Source organism: Suncus etruscus, chromosome 2, assembly GCF_024139225.1.
Source record: "Suncus etruscus isolate mSunEtr1 chromosome 2, mSunEtr1.pri.cur, whole genome shotgun sequence".
NCBI classification, from domain to species: Eukaryota; Metazoa; Chordata; class Mammalia; order Eulipotyphla; family Soricidae; genus Suncus; species Suncus etruscus.
In genome coordinates, this window is record NC_064849.1 from 35,136,483 (window position 1) to 35,160,378 (window position 23,896).

The 23,896-nt window shown below is 49.2% G+C and overlaps 1 protein-coding gene across 2 annotated transcripts in view; it reads left to right on the top strand.

Moving 5' to 3' along the window:
• Nucleotides 1-1,085: 1,085 nt before the first annotated feature.
• Nucleotides 1,086-23,896, top strand: part of IGFBP5 (insulin like growth factor binding protein 5) — a 147,388-nt gene continuing 124,577 nt past the window's right edge. The window contains exons 1-4 of one of the 2 annotated variants that reach the window (XR_007492103.1): nt 1,086-1,513; nt 14,244-14,473; nt 15,566-15,685; nt 16,676-17,242. Coding sequence is in view for 1 of the 2 variants with exons in the window: in XM_049767485.1 (XP_049623442.1) it covers nt 1,180-1,513; nt 14,244-14,473; nt 15,566-15,685; nt 16,676-16,807 (816 nt within the window). In the remaining variant the exon portion in view is untranslated. Of the gene's footprint in view, nt 1,514-14,243; nt 14,474-15,565; nt 15,686-16,675; nt 17,396-23,896 lie in introns of those variants that run through there. The other variant, XM_049767485.1, reaches the window with a different exon arrangement.

Below are 23,896 nucleotides of genomic sequence, written 5' to 3' on the forward strand. Positions count from 1 at the left end.
CACACACACACACACACACACACACACACACACACACACACACACACACACACCAGTCCCCCATTCCCCCAGTCCCCTTTCTTACATTCCTGGGGGGAGGAGGGCATTGTTCGGGGAGAGACGGGGAGCCCCCACTCCCCAGCTCGTCTAGAAGGCCTCTCCCCGCCCCCACCCCGTGTGAGTTTGTACTGCAAAGCTCCTTGGCATCTTTGCCTGGGTTGGGTGTTGGGGAGCTCAAATTGCAGCTACAAACTGGCTGCCAGCCAGGGGCCGGCTATTTAAAAGCGCCTGCTCGGGCCGGAGCCCTGTAGTCTCTTTGGAAACTTCTGCCGTGGGGGGAAGGAGCTAGAAAGGGGCTGCAGAGCGGTGTCGGGGTTTTCCTTTGCCTTTTGCCTTTATTTTATTTTCTTTTTCTTTTTCTTTTCTTTCTCCTTTTATTTGCCCCCACCCCTGTCTCCTCCGTGCTCTGGGTTTCACGCAGAACCTGCGAGTTTCCTAGACGTAGTGGTCAAGTAGGGGAAAGGAGGTGTTCAGCTCGGAGTTGGGTTTTTATTCTTTTATTTTTTTGGAGGAGGGGGTGTTCTTCTTGATTTCCACATACCCCCCATCCCATCCCGTTCTGTTGCAGCCGCCACCTCTTAACCTGTTCAGAGCTGCAGCGCTGTCGCGCCCCTGCAGCTGAGGCTTGCAAGGAAGATCCTGAGTATCCTTTAGATTTTTTTCAGCCAGTTTTTAAGACTCTAAACCCGTTTTTTTTCTGCACCCCTTCCCTTCCACCTCCACCGCAGCCTCTGAGCTCATTATTCCTGTAGTGGCTTGAGGAGCAACAATTTTTATTTTTGCCCCTCCCAGCCCCCACCTGTGCCATTCTGCCCAGGTCCCGCGCCACCGTCTGTCCCTCGGATCTCGCCTCCCCCTGGGCGCACCTGGCGCGGGTCTTTTCCACGCAACCTGTTGCCACTGTTTAATCCTTGCGGTGCAAGCGCTCCCCCTACCCCATCCCGCCCTCCATCTCTGCCTGCATTTTGCAATTGTCTGGAGGAGGGCCGCACCTGCTCTACCTGCCAGACGTTTATTTTGCCATTTCCACCACCCCCACCTTGGGGCTCCCCTATTCTCCCAGCACTCTTGCTCTCCTGTCCCGCCCCACGCTAAAAGGGGGGGAAAGACCCGGAGAAGATGGTGCTCACCGCGGTGCTCCTGCTGCTGGCCGCCTGTGCGGGGCCAGCCCAGAGCCTGGGCTCTTTCGTGCACTGCGAGCCTTGCGATGAGAAAGCCCTGTCCATGTGCCCCCCCAGCCCCCTGGGCTGCGAGCTGGTCAAGGAGCCCGGCTGCGGCTGCTGCATGACTTGCGCCCTGGCGGAGGGGCAGTCGTGCGGCGTCTACACCGAGCGCTGCGCCCAGGGTCTGCGCTGCCTCCCGCGACAGGACGAGGAAAAGCCGCTGCACGCTCTGCTCCACGGCCGCGGGGTTTGCCTCAACGAAAAGAGCTACCGCGAGCAAACCAAGATCGGTGAGCGCGCCCTGGGGTGCCCGGCGGTGACCCGGCGCGCGCGGGGCGGGGTGCTCGGGAGCTGCGGGACCCGCGCGCGCAATCGCCCGCCCAGCCAGCGGCTTAAAGCCGGGTTTTGTCACCCCAAAGTGGGGAGGAGGAAGGGGAGGAGGGTCCCTGCAGTCTTGGAATCAGAGCCCGGACCAATTGGGCTACTGTGGAGCATCTTATTTTCTAGCCCGGATGAACCCGAATTTGGATCCTTCTCGCCCCTCTCCTCTCCCCAATCTACCTCCTCCAACCCTCCCCATCTCTCTGTATCTCTCTGTGTGTCTGTCTCTCTCCTCCATATCTCTCTCTCTCTCTCTCTCTCTCTCTCTCTCTCTCTCTCTCTCTCTCTCTCTCTCTCTCTCTCTCTCTCTCTCATCATGGGTTCTGAACTCCTACTTGGCCTCAAGATCCAAACCCCTAGATAGATACTCCACCTCTATTCTAAAAAGGGTTCATGTGGCGTGATCAAATTGCAGTACGCTTTCTCTGAACTTGGGGGGGGGGGAGAGTAAAAGGGAAAAAAAACCTCTTTTGTGAAAATAGTGCTCTGTAACCAGGGACCTGGAGAGGAGGCATTACCAGTTTTCAGGGCTAATCCCACCTCTGCCCCTCCCAGTACTCCTCCCAGTTGCTCCTGGCGATTCCACCCTTCTACCCCATACCCGCGCGCAAATGCGCGCACTCAAGAGCAGACGCGCAAAAGCACACGCACATCCTTAGAAACTAATGTTTTGGGAAGAAGGGGTGTCGAGACTGCTCTGACTTGTTCATCCACTGCTTTTTGACTCTAAATGATTGCGGTGGAGGTAAAACTTGTCCAAATGTAAAATAATCACTTTTTAAGGGGGCTCGCATGTAGACCCTGCGGGGCCGGCCGGGGAGAAGAATGGCGAGGTTGGGGAGCAGGGAAAGGAAGGGTTTTTGCTTTTCTGTTTGCTATTGTCCCTGAATCTAACTGCTTCTCTTTTCCAAGTGGTATTATTTACCTAGAAAAAAAGGTGAGTGTAGAGTTGGGAGTGAAAGGGGGCGCTGAAATTCAGACATCACAACTTCCCTGCAAGGGCTAAACCTTTATTCCCCTCCCGTCCCTAACCAGATCACCAGTGGGTGTGGTGAAAAGAGGGGCTTTGGAAACACAACATGCAAAATCCTGGGGACGGGGAGGCCCCAAGACTGGATCCGCCCCCTATAGCCCCGCCCTGTGAAGCCCCGCCCTCAAGGTCTAAAAGCCAAGAAGTTTTCAAAGATGATCCTGGGCCCCTCTTTTAAACAGTTGTTACCTCTCCTCCCCCTTTGAGCTGGGTATCCTTTTGGAGTTTAAGTTTTTTTTTAATTTTCAATTTTTTTTATTTCATCACCAATACTGGAAAGTCTGGGGAGGGGTTAAGACAGGTAGGTGTGTTTATTCTATGCCTCTTCTGGCTGGCACAATGGCTTTCTCCCATCCAATCCCCTTCCCTTAAGAGCACATCCAATAGGAATTTTCTTAATAACACACTAAGGGCTTGACCGTGCAGGAAGGCGTCTGTCGGAGCCTGAGCAGAGGCAAGAGAGGTGATCTGAGCTCATTCTTGATCCCGGCACAGCCTGCACATTTTACCAACTGTTGCTGGCAGCCGCCTCTATCTTTTTTTATTTTGCAATCCTTAAACAAAAAAAAAAAAGGTGTGGGGGGAGGGAAAGGGAACTGAAAACTACCCAGAGGCCTCAGACAGAGGCCAGTTTGTGAAATTACTTTTTAAAGGCGGTCCCACAGGCCTTCATCTTGGAAGATGTGAATTTGAAAAAGCTTACCACAGGATGTGTGTGTGTGTGTGTGTGTGTGTGTGTGTGTGTGTGTGTGTGTGTGTGTGTGTGTGTGTATGAATCTATTTCCTCGTTTGGAAGCAAACACTGTGGGTAAATAGTCTGGTCACATCAAAAGTTGCAAGGTTTCACTCAGTCGCATTCTGGCCCCCCTACTTTATTTGCCTAATTGTGGTTGGAGTGACGAAGTCAGTGCTGCGAGTCGCAATAGCTGGAAAGGAACCTATGACATCCCGCTTCTCAGATCCATCCACTACGTGCACGCTCACACACCGCAACGCAACACTCCACCCACTGGCTTTAGTTTCCAGCAAGATCCCCTTTAGAGTCGCAATCTCTTCACACACACACACACACACACACACACACACACACACACACACACACACACACACTCACTCACACTCCTCCGGGCCAACTCGGAGCAGCTCAGTCACTCCACCTGGCTCCACTCCCACCCCAGATTCGGTGAGACTCCGCCCCGCAGTCCGCAGGTGCCCAAGTCGCTGCTTTGGCCACAAATAGGGTGGGAGTGGCCACCGTTGGCTTTTCAGCTCGAAACCATTTGGGTGGATTTCTGGGTCCCCCCCCCCAAAGTTGGAGATGGCACAGAGAACGTTCTCAAAGAGGAAAAATAAATGGGGAGGGGATGAGGATGAAGAGTATCCGTACCTTTCCCGAAAATTCCTGCTCCCTGCTTTCCAACACACACACACACACACACACACACACACACACACACACACACACACACACACACTGCACCATCAAAATCAGCCTTGAGAACTTGGATTCGGTCTGTCTGTCTTGCCTGATGGATGGATGGATGGATGGATGGATGGATGGATGGATGGATGGATGGATGGATGGATGGATTGAGATGGTAGGTAGGTAGGTAGTAGGTAGGTAGGTAGGTAGGTAGGTAGGTAGGTAGGTAGGTAGGTAGGTAGGTAGGTAGGTAGGTAGATATTATGTTTATATATTTGTACTTATATATCAAGCATGGGTATAGAGATGCAGTTAGGTTTTTTTTTTTTTCAGGTAAAAAAAGAAGTGCATTTGTACAAGAAATGGGGAGAGTGGAAAGCTAGGTGGCAGGCAGCCAAAGCCCAAAGCTTTGGGGAGTTAAAGCCAAAGGCGGGCGGGCAGAGACTGGTGTTTTGCTCTGCACGTTGCTGTGCAACGCGAGCTGTAGTCTGCAGAGAGCTGTAGTCCGCTAGATATGCTCCTAGCAAGCTGTGTAGTCTGGTGGTAGTGGTAGTCTGGGGCACTGAGGCTGGCCGCTGCATTTTAGCAAAGACTGATAGAGAAACGAGGGGTGTGTGGGTGTGTGTGTGTGTGTGTGTGTGTGTGTGTGTGTGTGTGTGTGTGTGTGTGTGTGTGTAGTGCGTGTTTGTATGCACGCTCCTGTGTGCATGCCGGGCGGAATCCAGAGAGATGGGGTTGTAGCTTTGGCCATTGTTTGGAGAAGGTGTCGCTGCGGCTTTCTGCGCTGGCGCCAGGCTTCTTTGCGGGTCTTGGAGAGCTCCCTGTGCCTGGGAGAGCTTCTGATGCCACAAGAGGAAGAAGATCGGGCTTTCAATTTAATCATTGAGAAACTTGAGAGAACCCGGCAAAAAAAAAACATGTGGGGGAGGACGGGGGGGACACCGAAATTCAGCCTTGCTTCTTTTCAGAAACTTGCCTCCAGCATCATGGCTTCCACACCAAGGAAAGTACAAATGTCATATTAAAGTCCAATTCCAGAATTGGACTCGGCTGCCAAATTTGAGAGACTGGGTTGAACAAGATCAGAGAAAACTGAAGGGCCCAGATGTGCTTCTAAGCAAATTGGAGCTAGGAGGATAATTTTTAAGTCCTTTTCTCTTTCTTATCCCCTCCAACCTCCCTCACTTCACCCACACTCCATCCCTCAGCCCACAGGAGGCCCCTGAGGGCTAGAGTTTTCTGCTCTGCAACTCTTCAATCCTGCTGGGCTGGAATGGAGCAGACAGGTGGGCTGGCAGCTGCAGAGGGCAGATCCAGCTGACCCCTGGAGCCAGAGGTCACCCTTAGGGTTACTGCAAAGGGCAAGGGCATGGGAGCAGGCATCTCAATAAAAGCTGTTCCCAGATAAAAAAAAAAGGGGGGGGGGCTGTCTGTGAGCTAGCAGAAAGGGAAGGACATTTTGGTCTTGAATTTTTGCTTTGGAGCTGAAGGGGGCCTTTGATATAGCGAATTACATAGCAAATAAAAGCTGGGGAAAGGTCCCCAGAATCCAGGTCCCCCTGCACCTGGAAGTTAGCAACCACCAATCAGATAAGCAACCACCTTCACATGGTGAAAAGAACCCGGGGTAGAAGGTGAAGAGGGGGATTTTTTTTAGGTTTGTTTTTTATTTGGCTTGGGGCCACATTCAGCTACCCCTGGCTCAGTGTTCAGAATTCACTCCTGGTGATGTTCCCAGAACCATATGGGAGACTAGGGGTTGAAATTGAGTGGGCAACCTGCTATCTCTTAGTCTTAGTTTCTTAAACTTGCTCCTGGGATTCAAAGGTTGCATTTCAGAGAGAGTTCCCATAAACGGAAACCTGGCTCAATTTTCTAAAACCTTCCCATAAAAAAAAATTTAAAAAGCCAATAAACAAGGAGGTCAATTCTAGCTTCTGTTTCCTTCACTCCCATAACTAATGAATCTCTCCCCTACACACACACACACACACACACACACACACACACACACACACACACACACGTTTCCAGTTCCAATGCTTTCTCGTTTCTGTTGTGACCTCCTAACCTTTTTTTTTTTTTAATCTAGAAGAAGAATTGAAAATTTCTATGACAGTTAAAGTGGCCCTTTCTGCCAGGCCTCTCTGCTTTAGTTTAGTTCTAAGCTGCTGTCCAGGAATCCTCTGGTTATTGGCCAAAGAATGTTAAATCTGGAAAGAATCCACTGTTACGGGCACATTAAGGCCCTTACATTGCTATGAGGTGGCAAAGGGTTGGATGTGGCTAGTGCCCAAAGTAGGCATAGAACTGCAGCTAGAACCAACTCTTTCTGTGCAGTTTCTGCAGGTCATTGTCCTCACCTTCTCTCACCAGCCAATGGGACACTGCCTGGGTCCTGGGCCAACCAACAAAGACAGCTTCAGTGAATGCCCCCTGGTGCTCACATGAGGATAATCTAAGAGCTTTGAACTTGGGGACTGAAGCAACACCCATGCAAACCCATGCAAATGCAAACCCCTTCCATTATTCTAAATGCTACTTAGTTCCAACCCTCCTTTTACACAGTTTTGTTAACCAAGACTGGCCTAGGTGATGGAGGGGAGTAAGTAACTAAGTAGAATGGGGAGGTGATTCAGCCCAGAGTTAGGTCCATTTCAAAACTTCATTTCCTGGAGCCAGCACAGTGGTAGGGCATGTTTGCCTTGCTGACCCAGGATGGAGCTGGGTTTGATTTCCAGCATCCCATATGGTTTCCCCAAGCCAAGAGCAATTTCTGAGTGCATAACCAGGAGTAACCCCTGAGCACCACTAGGTGGGGCCCAAAATCCCAACCCGCCTCCCCCCCCCCCAAAAAAACAGAAAACAAAAAAAAATAACCCTTCATTTCCTTAATAGACTAGGGGAGGGGAGAGGGAGCTCCACAGCCACAGTCATCCATAGTCTCTCAAATGAATGCATTTTACTTTGAATCCTGCAACCTCAGCCACTAACTGCAGCCCTTTTTCTATGCCAAATTCTAAAGCAAAACCCTTTGCCCTCAGATTCTAGACTCTGTGACTAAGACTAGTTGGCAGAGGGGTCTGGTGTGGTAAGTAATCCTGGGACTGCTAGTCTCGGGCTACTTTTATGTTACAAAATATAAACTCTACCTTTTACCCCAGTCCAGAGGACCCTCATTCACAACCCCTTAGAACAGCACTGCTGCAGGGGCATATATATAACTGCTTGTGATAGTTTGCCTTGAAATTTTACCTCACTGGAGCTGAAGCTATAGCAGTGTGGGTAGGGTGTTTGCCTGGCATCCCCAAGCCTGCCAGGAGTAATTTCTGAGTGCAGAGCCAGTTGTGGTCAAAAAATTTTTTAAAAAATTACCTACCTTGGGACCAGAGAGATAGCATGGAGGTAAGGCGTTTGCCTTGCATGCAGAAGGTTGGTGGTTCGAATCCCGGCATCCCATATGGTCTCCTGAGGCTGCCATGAGCGATTTCTGAGCATAGAGCCAGGAGTAACCCCTGAGCGCTGTGACCCAAAAACCAAAAAAAAAAAAAAAAAATACCTCCCTGAACTGTGCCAAGGACATGGGGATGGGTGGGGGGGCACCTCTCTTCCCTGGAGAGGAAACTCTTCTCTCCATAATTTCTTCCTGCTTTCCGAGAGCTATAAAGGAATATTGTTTTGTTCTTAACAGGCCTCTAAATGCTGGTGGGGGAGGATCCTCACCTGTCTCCAATCCCAGGACAGTGAGGGCTCATATGAGAGCACCACTTTACATGGAGAGGGGGAACAGTCATTGCTTTGACACCTGCCACATCTAATCTTAGGGAGCAGTGTTTCTTTTTCCTCTCTCCTTCTTAGGGAAGACACCTGGACCCTGTACAGGAAGAAGGAGAGGGGGTAGACAAAAGAATCCTAAAGAGAGGTGGGGTGTCACTGCCAGGAGCATTTGTGCAAAACCCTTTTGGCCTGGGGTTGATAATTAAACTCTGAGGAGAAAAGTAGAAAGCCAGCCAAGAAGAGTAAATCCAGCAGTCTCATTCCTGATTCCTGCTGTCCTTTTTTTACAACATGCTGGATGCATTTATTCCTATACTTGGAATAGAAGTGTCCCATGGTCACCAGGGCCAGCTCTGCAGTAGTTCTGCAGGGCTCCTGTACTGGAACTAGAGGAGTGGGGAATGGAAAGGGAGCTCAGCAGGTATCCCATTGCCTCACCAATTCCTCTACAATTCACTCCAGGGTGAATCAATAACCTACGTTGGCCACTCCCTCCACACCCTGTATTTCTCCTAGTGGCTTCTTCCCATCTTGCAGCCCTTCCTTCAGAGGATGGATGTGGGATAGAGTTTGCTGTCCTTTTGCAAAGTCCTTTACCTCTCACTCCAAAAGAGCAGGAAATTTGCAGGTGTGCTACTGAGCACAGAAGGAAAGGCAGTGTTTGCCAGGAATCAGGGGGACAAGGCAGTCAGGTATGGGATGCGGAGGCCTAGGAACACTGGGATCCCCCACCCCACCCCCTTTTTCTTTATGCAAAGGCATGCACACAGCATAATTGAGTCATTTGGCATCTGCAGCTGGGGACTGTGAGACTTCAGGGAGGCTGAGCTATGCCCCAGGGTTTCTTAAACAGGGAGCTGCAGACAGTTCCCTCTCCCCTGAGCCTCTGTCTGCAGTAGCAGAGCCAACAGCTGTAGTTTGTCCAGGAAACAGGGTGAGGTGGGAGCAGTCTGAGCCTTCCTCTTCTCTTCCCTATTCAGGCAGAAATCCACACCATAGACCAGCAACTGTCTACTCAAACTTTCTGTGATGATGGATGGATCTGTTCTCTCTCTGCCTGGCCCCATCCAGCAACCTCTAGCCATGTATACAGAGATCAAAGAGAAGCCCTACAAATCTAGGGCTCCCTTTCTTTTCTCCTTGAGCTCCTGAGGCCTTCTGTGGTCATTTAATAACTGCCAATGTCAGGGACATGGAGTGAATGATCCCTGGAATCTCTTTTGGGGCCTCCATGTCTTTATTTACAGAAATACTCCTAAGTCCAATGCTCTTTATATCTTGAGTAGATCCAAACACCTCTCTGTTGAAAGATTATTTCTTGAATATCATGAGCAGAGAGACAGAGATGAATGGAGAAGAAGCTCTGCCCTTAAGAGGCCAGAGAGAGCACAGCGGGGAGAGGAGAGCGTTTGCCTTGCAGGTTTGACCCCTGGCACCCCATATGGTCCTCAGAATCCACCAGGAATGACCATTCCACCCACCCACCCAAACCACTACATCTGGGAATTTTCTCCTGTCTTATTTTAGTCCCTTTCCCTGACTCTGCATGCTGCAGACACAAAGAGGAGAGGCTCAGGTAGTAGTCAGAAAAACAGAAGTGATGAGCTTCCTCCCCGGCAGGGGTCTCAAACTCGCAGCCCGCGGGCCGCAAACAGCCTTCCGTACATTTTGTGGCCCTGCCCTAGAGGAATCTTTTTTTATTTTGTTTTGTTTTAGTTGTTTGGGTCACACCCCCAATGTTCAAGGCTCACTACTGACTTTGCACTCAAGGATCACCCCGACTTTGCCTCCTGCGGCCCCCAGGTAAATTGAGTTTGAGACCCCTGCGCGGACCCTCCTCTCTTCTGCGCCATCTACTGGCCATTTACAGGTAGATTCCTTCTGAAGTTTTCCTTCAATACTATTTATTCTGCAGAAAAATCTCCTTCTGACCCCTCTGCCACTTCAGCCCCTTATCTAATGAATCGTCCATAAAATTATTTATTTTTCTTGTGTCAAAAACCTAAACCCTTCTAAACTGAGATTCTAAGACATGGCAGCAAAGCAACTGAGGAGGATCGCTGCTGCCCTCTATCCCAGCACTGGTCTTTCTATTCCAGCGGCCCTTTCACTTTTGAGGTCATGCCCTGGCTCGTCTCCAAGTTTCCATGGTCTCCCTGGAACCTGAAGGTGACCACAAGACCCCGATGAGTATCTCTGACACTCGACTCTCCTAAAGAACAGATCCGAGTGGATGAGTGGCACCAAGAGGCCAGAGAAATATCCAAACAGTTCAGGCTATGCCAGAGGGTAGACAGCTCCTGTCTTGGAGAGGCCATGAAAGGGATCTTTAATGAAGATACCAAAAATCCACATTTTGGCCTTCACTCTTATCCACATTGCCTGGCCACACAGCACTACTTGAAAACTTCTTCTTTCTTTCTTTCTTTTTTTTTTTTACTTGCTATGTGCTTAAGGATCACTCCTGGCAAGACTTGGAGGACATAGGGTGCCAGGGCTCAAACTTGGGTCAAGAACAGCAACAGGAGAGCAAACAAGTATCAGGCAGCAACAAAAACCAGCCCCAAATCCTACCCAAGCATTGTTAAAAAACCTCAGTAACTTCCAGAAAGGACAACCCAATGTTGAGGGCAGACCAGAGCACTTCTTAGAAAAAAAAGCCCTTAAACAGGCAGGATCTTGAGACACATGGGCCAAAGAGAGCTGTATGCCAGTATACTTCCAAGGTCACAGTCAAGGAGAAACTGGACTATCCTCTTGAGGGTAAACCCTTCTGATCCTAGGCACAGAAGCCCACAAAACCAATACCAGAGAAAAATGAGCAACATCTTAACCCAGATGTCCTTGAGAAGAAAGAACACCCCTGCCACTGTGGGCAAGGAGGGAGCTACCAAGATCACAGGGTTCTCTGGCCTTAAAGAGGTGATTCCTGGAAGCCTCTCTCCATGGGTACCCCTGAGAAACTATGCCAGGCTGGAGTCCCTTGCAAGGAGCTGCCATGCCTCCCCCTATTAGTCTGCACCAAGCCTCTGGTCTTTCTCTCCCACCTGTACCTGGTTATAGTTTAGACTAGGATACCTCCAGGCCCACATACCCCATATGTTCCCTTTTCATTGGTAAATCATCACTTAACCTATCCCTGCCTCAAACCCTCTCCCCTCCCTTGTGGCTCACTACTTTTAGAGGATTAGAAAGCTTGGTAACTCCCAGAGGTACCATGGGGTCTCAAGTCCCTTGATGGGCAGTATGCCCACATTTCTTTGTCCTGGTTGGCTCTTCCTCTCTTTACCCCATGCCTTACTCCTCTGCAAAACCTGAGCCTCTTTCAAGCCTTTTGCCAGTGGATCACAAGCATCTCATCTTTCTATCTGCAAAGGGTCCCCAAACCAGTGGGGCTCATCCCATTCCAACTTATTTCACCACCAAGAAAAGGTAGTTTGGGAGCTGGAGCAATAATACAGCAGGTAGGATACTTGCTTTGCACATGGCTTACTGAAGTTCAATCCCCAACATCCCATATGCACTCTATCATATGCATGTCCCCAAATACTGCCTGGAGAAATACTTGAGTGCAGAGCCAGGAGAAACCTCTGAACAATGCTGAGGGTAGCCCCAAAACCAAAAAGAAAAAAGAAGGTAGTTTACCTCAAAAATAGCACCCTTAGCTCCTCCCTACAGAGGAGACTCTCCCCAAACCCCCGCACTATTCTGGTTGTTAAATCATCACAGGTATTCCAAAGGCAGGACCCCTGAGCTAAGACCTGGCTTGGGAAGCAATGTCAAGGCCATAAAAGGAAAGGAAGAGGCTGAATTCTGCTCAGGAATCACCTGCCCACTGCCTTGTCTTTGCTGGCTCTGCACTATCCTTCTCTCTTCTCCTATAGAGAAAGATCAGACAGAATCAGTTCCAGGCAAAACACTGCAAGCCACCAGGAGCCTGAAAGAACAGGTTCTCCTATATCAAACATGACTAACCCAGACCCAGAGACAAACTAGGGGTTGTATTGTGGTGGGGGAATGTGCAAAAGATAGAACAGCAAGTAGAACATTTGTGTTGCAAGTAGTAATACACTTGGGTTCCACATATGGTTTTATAATCCCCTCCAAGAACAATCTCTGAGCACAGAGCCAGGAGAAAACTTTGAACATAGCTGGGTATGGGCCAAAGACAAACAAACAAGAAACAGGCTGTGGACTTCTACAACTTGCATCCTGACCAGGTTAGATCAACTCTCCAAATGCTCCCTTAACACAGCAGGAGTGGCTGGGGACCAGAGAAACAACAGCACAGTGAGTAGGGCTCTTGCCTTGCACACAGCAGATCAGGGCTCCATCCCCAGCACCCCATATGGTTCCTGAAGGTTTTTAGGAGTGATCCCTTGAGCAGAGCCAGGAGTAAGCCCTGAGTACAATGAAGTAGAACCCAAAACCAAAAAAAAAAAAAATATATCACAGGCCTAGCAGGTACCTTCCTGTACTGAGAGCTCCATAGTCAGCACCAAAGCTGCCCTACCTCTCAGACACAGCAGTATCTTCCTGCCAGCTCTCCTCTTCTTTCTTCCCTATCCCATCCCCCATCCCCTGGTATTTTATTCCTTCTACTTACATCCTCAACACTTCATTTCAGAGGTCCTGGGTACCAGCCAGAGCAAAGTAGAAGAAAGCAGCATTGCATGGAGAATGGGGAAAGATGGCATTCCAAAGCGTGCTTTCCTTTGCTTTCTAGAAAGAAAAAGCAGACAGGGGTATAGAAAGGGTCTCCAAGCCACCCTATGCCTGATCTTCTTGTAGTCATTCTGGCCACATCCTCCCCCTGGGAAGGGGTCAAATCCTTCAAATTCTGAAACTTCCCTCCCAAAGTAATGGTTTTCAGGGGAAGGTGCCTATGAAATGAGAATTTTGGGAGGAGCGATTATTTGGGAAGTTGGGGTCATACTAGGGTACTCAGAGAACATTGTTGATGGTGCTCAGAGGACTAAATGCAGTGCTAGAGATTTGAACTATTGTCAACCAGTAAGAATTTAATGGAAAAGGGGCCGGAATGATAGCACAGCAGTAGGGCATTTGCCTTGCATGCAGCCAACCCAGGACGGGCCCTGGTTCGATTCCCAGTAGCCCATATGGTCCCCCGAGCCTGCCAGGAGTGATTTCTGAGTACAGAGCCAGAAGTAACCCCTGAGCGACGCTGTGTGTAGCCTCCCCCCCCAAAAAAGAATTTAATAGAAGGGTTGAAGCAATAGAACAGTGGGTAGAGCACTTACCTTGCATACAGTCAACACAGATTCGATCCCCTGCACCCCATATGGTCCCCTGAGCACCACCAAGAGTGAGCAGAGAATCAGGAGTAAGCCCTGAGCACTCCTCCCCCATAAAATGTGAGAGAGAGAGAGAGAGAGAGAGAGAGAGAGAGAGAGAGAGAGAGAGAGAGAGAGAGAGAGAGAACAGAGGATGTGGCTTGGCAATGCAGTACTCACCTTGCATGTTTGAGTACCCGGGTTCGATATCTGGCTCAGCCAAAAATAAAAGTCAGGGAGATAACTGGATGGAAATCTGTGCAATCGGGAAGGGCCCCAGCAGGTGAAATTAGTGAGTTGACAGATAAGCAAAGTCCTGCTTCCCTAAAGGTCACAAGTCAGCTAAGATTAGACTGTCGCCAAGCAGCTCCTATATTTAACTTTGCAGTACCAGCCGGTTCTCCTGGCCTGGGCTGGCTTCTGTGCCAGCTTCTTGGGCTGCAGAACACAGAATCAGCTCTGAACTCGTGCCCCATTGAGGTTTTCAGCATCCTTGTCCCCAGCTATGGTTTCCTGTAGTCTCACTGTCTGCCTTCTGCCAGTCCTGGTCCTCCCTTCCTGATTCCTTACATCCAGATACACTCAGCTCCCCCAAATTCAGAAAGTGCCCTGTCTTTCTGGCCAAGCCCTGACTGTGGTCTGACAGCCAGCTCTTTCTTATGGTTTTTAGATCATAGTGCCTTCTCCTCAGGAATCTCCTCTTTCAAACCAGTAAGCCCCTTCCCACAAGCTAAATCCTCCAAGAGAGCCATTTCTCCCCCAACTTTTTTTTCCCAGAATGTCCTCTTCTTCTTTTCAAATGTCTCTTGAAGGGCTGAAGCAATAGTACAGCATTTAGGGACCTTACAGTGCACAATGCCAACCATGGCTTGATCTCCTGTATCTAATATGATCCCACAAGCTCTGCCAGAGTCCCTTAGTGCAGAATCAGGTGTAACCCCAAAACAAGACAACAACAACAAAACAATCAAATATCCACCCAAAACTTAGCTTGGCTTTGCCCTCCCTTATCAATCATTGCTCCTTCCCCCAGCAACCCAGGCTGACTCTTCCTCCCCCTGTGATATCCCTTGCCTCTCATCCTTCTGCTTCCTCTTCCCTCTCGTCCCCTGCAGAGAGAGACTCTCGCGAACATGAGGAGCCCACCACCTCCGAGATGGCCGAGGAGACCTACTCTCCAAAAATCTTCCGCCCCAAGCATAGCCGCATCTCCGAGCTGAAGGCCGAGGCTGTGAAGAAGGACCGCAAGAGGAAGTTGGCCCAATCTAAGTTGGCTGGGGGTGCCGAGAACACTGCCCACCCCCGTGTCAATGCAGGGCCAGAAATCAGACAGGAATCTGAGCAGGTGAGGCTCCCTGCGAACCCCATCTCCCACCATGTACTTCCCACCTGGCCCCGTAGCTCCATAGTAACTCAGTAAAGTATTCCATAGACTTCACCAACTCAACCTTAGTCACCTACAGCAATAGTACAGCAAGTAGGGTGCCTTGTGTACCCTACTTTGACCCCTCAGGTTCAGTCCCCAAGCACTGTCAGGTATGCTGACAAAGCAAACAAGAAAAGACCCAAGGAGAACCCATGACTTCTCAAGTGTCTACTCTGGAAATATGCCCCCAGCTGGTGATCACATTTGCCGAAGTCACCTTTGACCCTGTAATTATATAGATGATGTCTCTAGCCCCCATTACACACAGGGTGAGAGGGACTGAGACAGGTTAGCTGGGAAGAAATGGGGAAAACAGGCTTTGGCACTCTTTATGGTACTCGGGTTGCAAGATGGAAGAGAGGGAGAGGAGATCCAAGTAGCTAATAACTGGAACCAAAAGCAATGACTTGGGTACATGGTAACCAAGCACATGTTACCTGCATCTCCTCTCTTGAGATGTGAATATTCACACTTTCCTACTTTCCCACTGGGTTGTGTACCAGGGCTCTCTCTGTCTTTCGAGAAACCTGTATTCTCTCAAGCACATTTCTCATTACGCTATCTCTTTCTTATTCTTTGTCTCTCCTTTCCCTCCCCTTCCTCGTTACCTCCAAATAAAATGTTTTTACTTGGGCCGGGAGATATAGCACAGCGGTGTTTCCCTTGCAAGCAGCTGATCCAGGACCTAAGGTGGTTGGTTCGAATCCCGGTGTCCCATATAGACCCCCCTTGCCTGCCAGGAGCTATTTCTGAGCAGACAGCCAGGAGTAACCCCTGAGCACCGCCGGGTGTGGCCCAAAAACGAACAAACAAACAAAAAAAAAACCAAAAAGTTTTTACTTTAAACACACACACACACACACACACACACACACACACACCACAGGCAAAGACTTTGCCCAAAGATTCATTGGCCCTATGGCCTGTGACCCAGTTCTGTCCACTGTCCATCTAGGTGTGCCAGCTTTTGCCATATGTACATACCTCTCCTGATCTCCTATCCCCATCCAGGGCCCCTGCCGCAGACACATGGAAGCATCCCTGCAGGAACTCAAAGCCAGCCCCCGTATGGTGCCCCGTGCTGTGTACCTGCCCAACTGTGACCGCAAAGGATTCTACAAGAGAAAGCAGGTATGCCAGGCTCCCATGTCCCCAAGATCCAGCAGCTGATATCCTTAAGTGCTCAGACTCATGGTACTTAAGCAGAAGGTTTCTGACACCCCAGCAGCCAAGGCTACCCAATAGATCACCCTGTCGTGTCCCCTGCACTGGTATAATACACCATCTTTACCTGGGTCAATTGAGAAGGAAATTAAATGGAATATATGCTTAAATGTTTTTCTGATGGACACACAAATCAATACATATGTGTGATTTTAGCCTGTGGCTTAAATTAATTCTAAACAGACTATCGAGGCAAACAAATTGGGACTTCGGTTTAGCTGAGTAGCTTGTGCCCATTTGGGAGCACGTTTCACTGTCATGTGTAGCTGCTTTTAACTTCAGGGAGCCCCAGAACCACTTGAAAAATGAGATAAAGCTCTGTGTAAATCCCCTACTCTCCCTGAGAGACAAATGGGTGGACATAGGTATGCCCACAAACCCATGTATGTCTGTCAAGTCACTGGATAATCTCAGTTCTCCACCAACTCCTTCTCTAAGTTTAAATATGGGGCAGTTTAAATATTCTTGGGTCATTGCTCCACTCTGCCATGTTCCAGCTGTTTCCCTCATTGCCATTATTTCATAGTGCTTCCTCCTTGCTTATAAAACTGGAAATGAGCCAGAGTAATAGTGCAGCAGATAAGGCACTTGCCTTGCATGCGACTGACCCAGGTTCAATCTCCAGCATCCCATATGATTTCTGAGTGCAGAGCCAGGAACACCTGAACACCACCAAGTGTGGCCCAGAAACAGGAAGTGATTGTGGTTCTTATTGTCATACCATTATGGGGAACAACCAATTCCTCTTGGGTAGTACTTTGTCCAGTTCCTACGACTATTCTTAGATCTAGTCCCCTCCACTGTCTCTGTCTCTTATGGTGTGAAGGCTAATAAATATGTAGGAGCAGTACCTTGGTGTGACAGACACTCTCACTGCCTACCTGTCACTCTTCCTAGTGCAAGCCTTCCCGTGGCCGCAAACGTGGCATCTGCTGGTGCGTGGACAAGTACGGAATGAAACTGCCTGGCATGGAGTATGTGGATGGAGACTTTCAGTGCCACACTTTCGACAGCAGCAATGTTGAGTGATGCGTCCCCTCCCACCCCTAACCCCTACCCCCAACCCCCCCCCCAACTCCAGCAAGCGCCTCCCTCCATCCCAGGACGCCACTCATTTCATCTCATTTATGGGGAAAAAATACTTATCTATTTGAGGAAACTGAGGACCTCGGAATCTCAAGCAATCACTTGGAACATGGCAACAGCGGAGATGCATGAAGCTAAGGAGATACCCCCACACCCCTTTTAAATGGTTTTCTTTTTGAGGCAAGTTGAGTGAACAGGGAAGGGAAGAAGAAGCAGGAGAAAAGAAAGAGGAAAACGATATAGGAAAAGAAGGGCGAATTAGGAAAAGATGGAGCAAAGAGTCAAACCGCCAAGATGAGGTCTTGGGTCACCAGGTTTATAGCTATCATGGACTGCTATCCCCAATGGTACAACTCCAGAAGTGGCCTTTAAGGACCTGTGTGGTACCTGGAAAGAAAGGAAAAAGCAAGGCTATCCATTCTGTACTCTTCGTATCCACGAATGAGGCTTGAACCTTGTCCTTCCTCACCTCTGACCCCAGCCACATGCTCTGTCTCCTCCCTCATTGATATAAACCTCAGTCATTCCATTCCTCCCCAAACTTGCCAGTGAGATAGAATGATAGATATTAGGTAGGAGTCTCTAATGGACAGGTGATGGATAAGGATGTGAAGACTGGTTGAAATCTGCTTACACCCCAGCAATTAGTCAGGAGATTCATTCTTCCGGGCTAGCTGAAGATAAGTGTGAGCCTTTGCTTTGGGCCACTCTATATGTTATTCAAGTTGGGAAGGTAAAGGTAAAAAAGTGAGCTTGGACTTAACTCCAAGACAGTCCGGCCATACATAAAGAGATACATCCATCTTCTTTGTATTTCTTCCCATTGTAAAGTTCTCATGAGCTTCTCAGAGTAGCCTCAAGGAAAGCATTAAGGATGTGCTCATCCTAGGAAAACCAAGAATTTTTCACACACTCCATGGGGTGCCATGTTGGATTTCCCCTGACTTTCTGTGATCAGATGTTATGGGGATCTATATGGACCACCTGGTCAGGTAGATGAGCACATTCAGTGGTGCATCTGGAGACCCCATTTTAATTCTCAGACCCTTCAAACTGAGGATCTCTGGAGTTCTGCTCACCAAAATCACCTGCCTAGTTTTGTCATCCCTAATGCAAGACAAATCCTTCACTGGGGAAGTTCTTTGAACCTGCATGGAGGCAGAGTCCAGTACAGAAAAGGAAAGAGTAGGAGAGATTGTTGGGGCCACCATGGATGAAGGAAAGGGACAGAGGGATGGAATTAGAGAGCTGACGGACCCTCCTGAAGGAGGAAAGCAACACAACAGAGGGAGACAAGACGAAGCTGCCACCTTGGGTTCCAAGCTTTACATGGGTGATGATTCCCAAGGGGAGAAGGGTGGAGGAAGAAGAAAGAGGTTGCCAGAGAGTTGGGACCAGGCCAGAGAGCCACAGAGAACTCTGATGAGCAGCTGTACTGGCCCAAGGGTCAGGAGGGACTGGCCTGGCATGAAAGAGTCAAGAGAATGCCCCTGACTGCCTGCTTCTGCCAGCTTGAAGGGGTTGAAGTCCAAGTCTCTCATTTCCTCTGTCCACTCTGTCCCCATCTCCCTCTGGGGCAGAGGACAGAAATGCCCAGGACTGTCAGGATGCTTTAAGGGGTGCAGCCAGGTGCTGAAGAAAGAGAATCCTGAGCTCCTCTCACTTCCTCCAAAAACTGTGGCCTAAGGACTGTCTTCAGAGGCCTCCCAGGAAACAGTGCCTGCGTGGACCCTTCCAAGAAGCTTTCTGTGCTGTGAACCCACACCTCTCAGCCCACCTCCCACGACACTGTGGAAACACCCCTCTTAAACCAAAATGGGGGCCAGTGAAGAAAGATCACAAAGAGCAAACCCATTCCAGCTGATATATAGCACCTTGCAGCTGTGGAACCTGGGAAGGGGGTCCCACCCTCCAGGTGGACAGTTGGCTCAGGGGTGGAAGACATGGTCAACTGTCCTAAGACAAAGGGCTCTGATTGGACAGCAGCCTGCTCTGCCAGCGGGCCCCCCCCCCACTCTTTCACTTTCTCTCTGCCACCACTCCAAACCCCCAACTCTTCCATCTGAGTCTGAGGCCAGTAGCTGTTCCTTTTCCCCTACACACATATACATATATACCCTTCTTTCCACCTCACTAGGATCTGCCAAGCAGATACTGGGGTGTCATTCCCCCTAAGAAAAAGACTGAGCCAGAAATTTCACATCCCCATGCCCCATCCCTCCTAGTTCCTGATCATCACTGTCCTGTCTCCCCCCAACACAACTGTTGACACTCTTCAGTGTCTCATTCTTTACTGTCAACCAGATAAGGGAGATGGTCTGGTTTTCCCATAACCTGTCCCTCAAACCCAGTTCTTCAACTTCATGTGCACTCATCCTGAAAGAACAGTGAGCCTGCATCAGTGGAGGGCAGAGGTTCTTCTGGACCTTTGTGAGAGCTGAAACCATCCGAGGTGATGGGATACAGAGGAAGAGGCTCTTCCTTTGACAGGGACTTCCAGTGAGTGTGGGATACTGTCTGCTGTGGATGGGTCATCTCCCAGGCCTTTGCCTCAATTTTCCTGCAGCCCCATCTCCATACAGATGCCTCCCTGGGCTGGGAGATCTCTGGACACCCCACTTTGACTTGGGCTTCCCTCGGTAAGAGAAGGGCACCCCTACCCTCAACCAATGATGGAGGGAGGTTTAGGCAGGACAGTTGTCCCTTTGAACAGAGCAGTGCCCACATCCTTGCAAGCAGGGTGTCTCAGAAGGCAGAGACAGATGTTTCTCGACAGCCAGGCCTGGATAAACAGGCCCGGGACATACAATCCCACCTGGGAAACCTGTGGGGTAAACCCTCCCCACAACCCCTTCCTTCCAGCTCTGCCAGTCAGTATGGACAGGGCAGCCACCAGCCAGCACTTAGCAGCCTGGGAACATGGGCCTGCTATGGCACTCCCAAGGACAAATGGGTCTCGCATCTGGGAGAGGAAGATTCCAACTGTCCCTAGAAAGGCGAGCATGGCCCAGGGTTCGAGGCTCACCAGCCAGGCCCCTGGCGTCCTACTGTCTTTATTGTTGAAACCACTAAGGTGCAAATGTCCTTTGCACCTTCTCCACCTGCCCAAGCACCACCCCTTAGCTTGCTGTTCCTTATTCTCCGCAAACTTTGTTTTTCCCCATGGAGTCCTTGTTTAGCTATCACCCCTCAGGTTCATCCCTGGGGGATGGGGGAAGGAAGTGGGGGTGTCAGATGGGGGTTGGAGCTGCCCCTGCACCCAAGAACCCTTCACACACCAACTTCATCCCCCTAAAGACACAGTAGCCCACACGGATAGACCGACTGACCTGACCGTTGCAGACAGCAGCTCTCAGATTCCGAGGTGCCTGCGGCCATTTATGATATAGCAGTAGCCACCACAAGTATTCACGCTAGTCCTTTAGTCGTTGACATGCATACATACATACTTAGTGCTAGACTCTCTTCTTTATTTTATTTTTTGTTGTTGTTGTTTGTTTTCAACTTTTTTTCTTAATAAGTGCTCACAATCTTGACTGGTGAAAAGGATTAAAAAAAATTAAATCAACCCACAGACAAAACCAGTGGGTGAAAAGAAAAGGAACGCGGGAAGAAAATACAATTCACGAGAACATAGAAGAGCGTGATTCCTTGCTTAGTATTCTGTATCTAAGGAAATCAAAACCAAAAAAAAAAAAAAAAAGGAAGAAGCAAAGCCCTACACACATACAAAATAAAAACAGAAAATTCCACCCTAAAAACAAATAAAAATAATCATAAACAGAGATCTCACGTTTTATTACAAAAGTGAAGATTGCTGTACACTATTTATTCAACGTATAATTTATGTTACTCTCTGATTTGTCTTTTGTCGTGACAAAGCATTTATTTAATAAAGTGATGCGTTCAGGTGGCCAGCGTCAGCTTCCTCCCAGGGCCCAAGAATAGCACAGGACAGGAGGGAGGGAGAAAGAACAAACAGGGCCCCGGCCCGCAGATCCACCCCAACCCGGAGCTTGAGTCCCCTTTTCCATTCACCGTTGCCAACACTGTCCCCACTACCCCTACAGCTGCCCCACTCTCCACTTCTCATCTTAGCACCGGCCTTGAAACCACTAAGGTTTCCTACACTATCAAGTACTGAGTCTCTCCCACTTAAGCTTTAAAAGGAGCATTTCTAGAATGCTCTCCAGTGGTTTGTTCCACTGCCTCCTAATCCTCTGGGATACTCTAATGAAGGGAATCCTCCATCCTCCCACTCCAGCCAAAAACGTCACTCACATGCTCCTCCTTCAACAACACCACCTGTGTGACCTCACTTCCTGTGGTGGTCCCACCTCAACCTGGGCCTCGGGCCCCTCAGTCACCCTGCAGTGAACTCTTCACCCCACCTTCAGGACACTTCTTCATGGAGAAGCCCCAGTACTCTGGCAGCTCCCAAAGAGTCTCTCAGAGCTATGTCCTCCCTTCCCCCCAGATGGCTCTTTCCAGCCCAGGATCCTGCTGACCCCAATTCCATGATAGGGAATGGCTGCTTGCTCAATCATTGGGTCCTGAACCCTCTTTCTGAGATTCCCCTGAGCACCAGGCTCTCTTCAGTCCCAGATCGAGACCAGCCCACAACTTACAATCTGCTATAGGGATCCACCAGCCTCTGGATAGCAGAGGGTTTGGCCTGAGCTCAGAGGATGGGACATAATTGTGCCTAAGGAGGGAGTGGAGAGGAAGATGGAGAAAGACTGCTCTCTTGCCCTGAAACACACCAAAATTGCCCTCCTCTTGCAAACTTTTCATCCCTCTCCCTCTGGTTGATCTTCCTTAAGGCCTCCCCTCAAATTCATGCCCCAACTTTTGAGCCCCCTCCCCACACACACCACAGCCCTGATCCATTAATGGCTTGCTCATCCATTGAGACACAGGATTCAACCTCCCCTTGCCCTGCTACCTATCCTGGGCAGGTCAGAGGTCATGAGGGCAGCCCACATGATGCTTTCTGAACTCTGAATTCCCCTGAGGACCTTGAGACTCAGCAGGAAAGCTTGGGATCAGAAGGCACCTGGCACACCTGTTCCCCACCAGTGATGACTGGCTGGTCCCAGCCCTGCTTTTAGAAACACCAGCTGCTTCATTCCTGCTCCTTGAATTCTCAGATCTGCAGAGAAGGTGTATGGACGACAGGGCCCTGTACCCTGCTAGAAGTGGTTCTTGATTCTCCGAGCAATTTTGGAGGGTAAAGAAATAAGTCACAAGAATTGAAAATAAAATGTGAGGTTGGAAATAAGTCTAGTGGTGGCTGGACAAATAGTACAGTGGGTAGGGTACTTGCTGTGCACATGGAGTTAGGGTCTTGAAGGACAAGACCACACAAATGGAATAAAACTGAACAAAACTTTAATCTGTTTATCAACAGCCCCAAAACTGACCAGTCAGGGTTGCCAAAGGAGATAAACCCCACCCAAGGTCATGAATAGGATTATGTAGGGAAAGGATATAGGAAGGTTCTAGCTTTTTGATGATCTTTAAAATGATTGGCTATTGTCTAGAATACCTTCCTTCTGTTCCCTTGTTTCCTTTCACAATAGCCTGAGTAGCCTGAGGTGGTGTTAATGGAAAAAGGCTTGAGGAAAGATAGCTTGTGGTTTATACCATGAGATCCTTAGAAAATGACCATCCCTCCTTGTCCAGAACCTAAGAGAAGCCTGACATGTGGCCTTTACAAAATGGCGTCCCTCCTTGTTCAGAACCCAGGATCCCCCCAGTGGCCAGCCTGGGTTTAATGGTTTAACCCCTGCCTTAAACCCTGAAACAATGGAGGATGGAAAAAAATATGCTAGTGAAGGGTGTGGGGGTTATCACTGACGAGATTGGGAATTCTGGTGATTAAAATAAAAAATCAGGACGAGAGCAATAGTACATCAGATAGGGCACTTGTCTTACACACAGCTGACCCAAGTTTGATTCCCAGAACAACCATATGGTCAATTCTTTGAGTACCACCAGAAGTGATCCCTGACGACAGCACCAGTAGAACTCCCTGAGCACCACCTGGCGTGGCCCCAAAACAAAACAAAAAATAAGTTAAATTAAAAATGCAGGGGGCGGGCCAGAGATATAGCATGGAGGTAAGGCGTTTGCCTCTCATGCAGAACGTCAGTGGTTCGAATCCCGGCGTCCCATATGGTCCCCTGAGCCTGCCAGGAGCAATTTCTGAGCGAAGAGCCAGGAGTAACCCCTGAGCACTGCCAGGTGTGACCCAAAAAAAGCAAAAAAAAAAAAAATGCAGGGGGCAAGTGATAGCACAGTGGGTAGGGAGTTTGCTGGCACAGGCCAACTGGGGTATGATCCCAGCATCCTATATGATTCCCGAGCCTGGAAGGAGTAATTTCTGAGTGCAGAGCCAGAAGTAACTCCTGAGCACCTCTGAGTGTGACCCCAAACAAACAAACAACAACAACAAAAAAAGAAAGGTAGCCTCTCTTGCATGCCCAGACTCTACTGCCATGCCATGTAAAGATAGTATAAGATCCCTGGGACAGATGTAGTCACTCCTGAAATTCAGAGGCTCTGTGGACATGCAGCCTGTAAGCTCACATCTGTCTCTGCTGTCAATGCTTGCTCTGCTGCACATTCCTAAGAATATTTCTGACTGGAAAGATAGCACAGCAGTAGGGCATTTGCCTTGCATGCAGTTGACCCAGGACGGACCAGAGTTTGATCCCTGGTATTCCATATGGCCCCCTGAGCCTGCCAGGAACGACTTTTTGGCACAGAGCCAGGAGTAACCCCTGAGTGCTGTCAGGTGTGGCCCCAAAACCCAAATCAAAAACAAAAGAATTTTCATTTCTCAACAGGGTGGACTCTATATGTTCCTCTAACCTTGCCTTCCCCAAATTAGGTCACTTAGAAATTGATTCTACCATTTTATATAGAAAGTTATTTCTATTTTATTTTGGTTTTATTTTGGGACCACATCCAGTCATCCTTGTGCTTAGAAATTACTTTCAACAGTTATCAGGAGGTCATAGGAAGCTG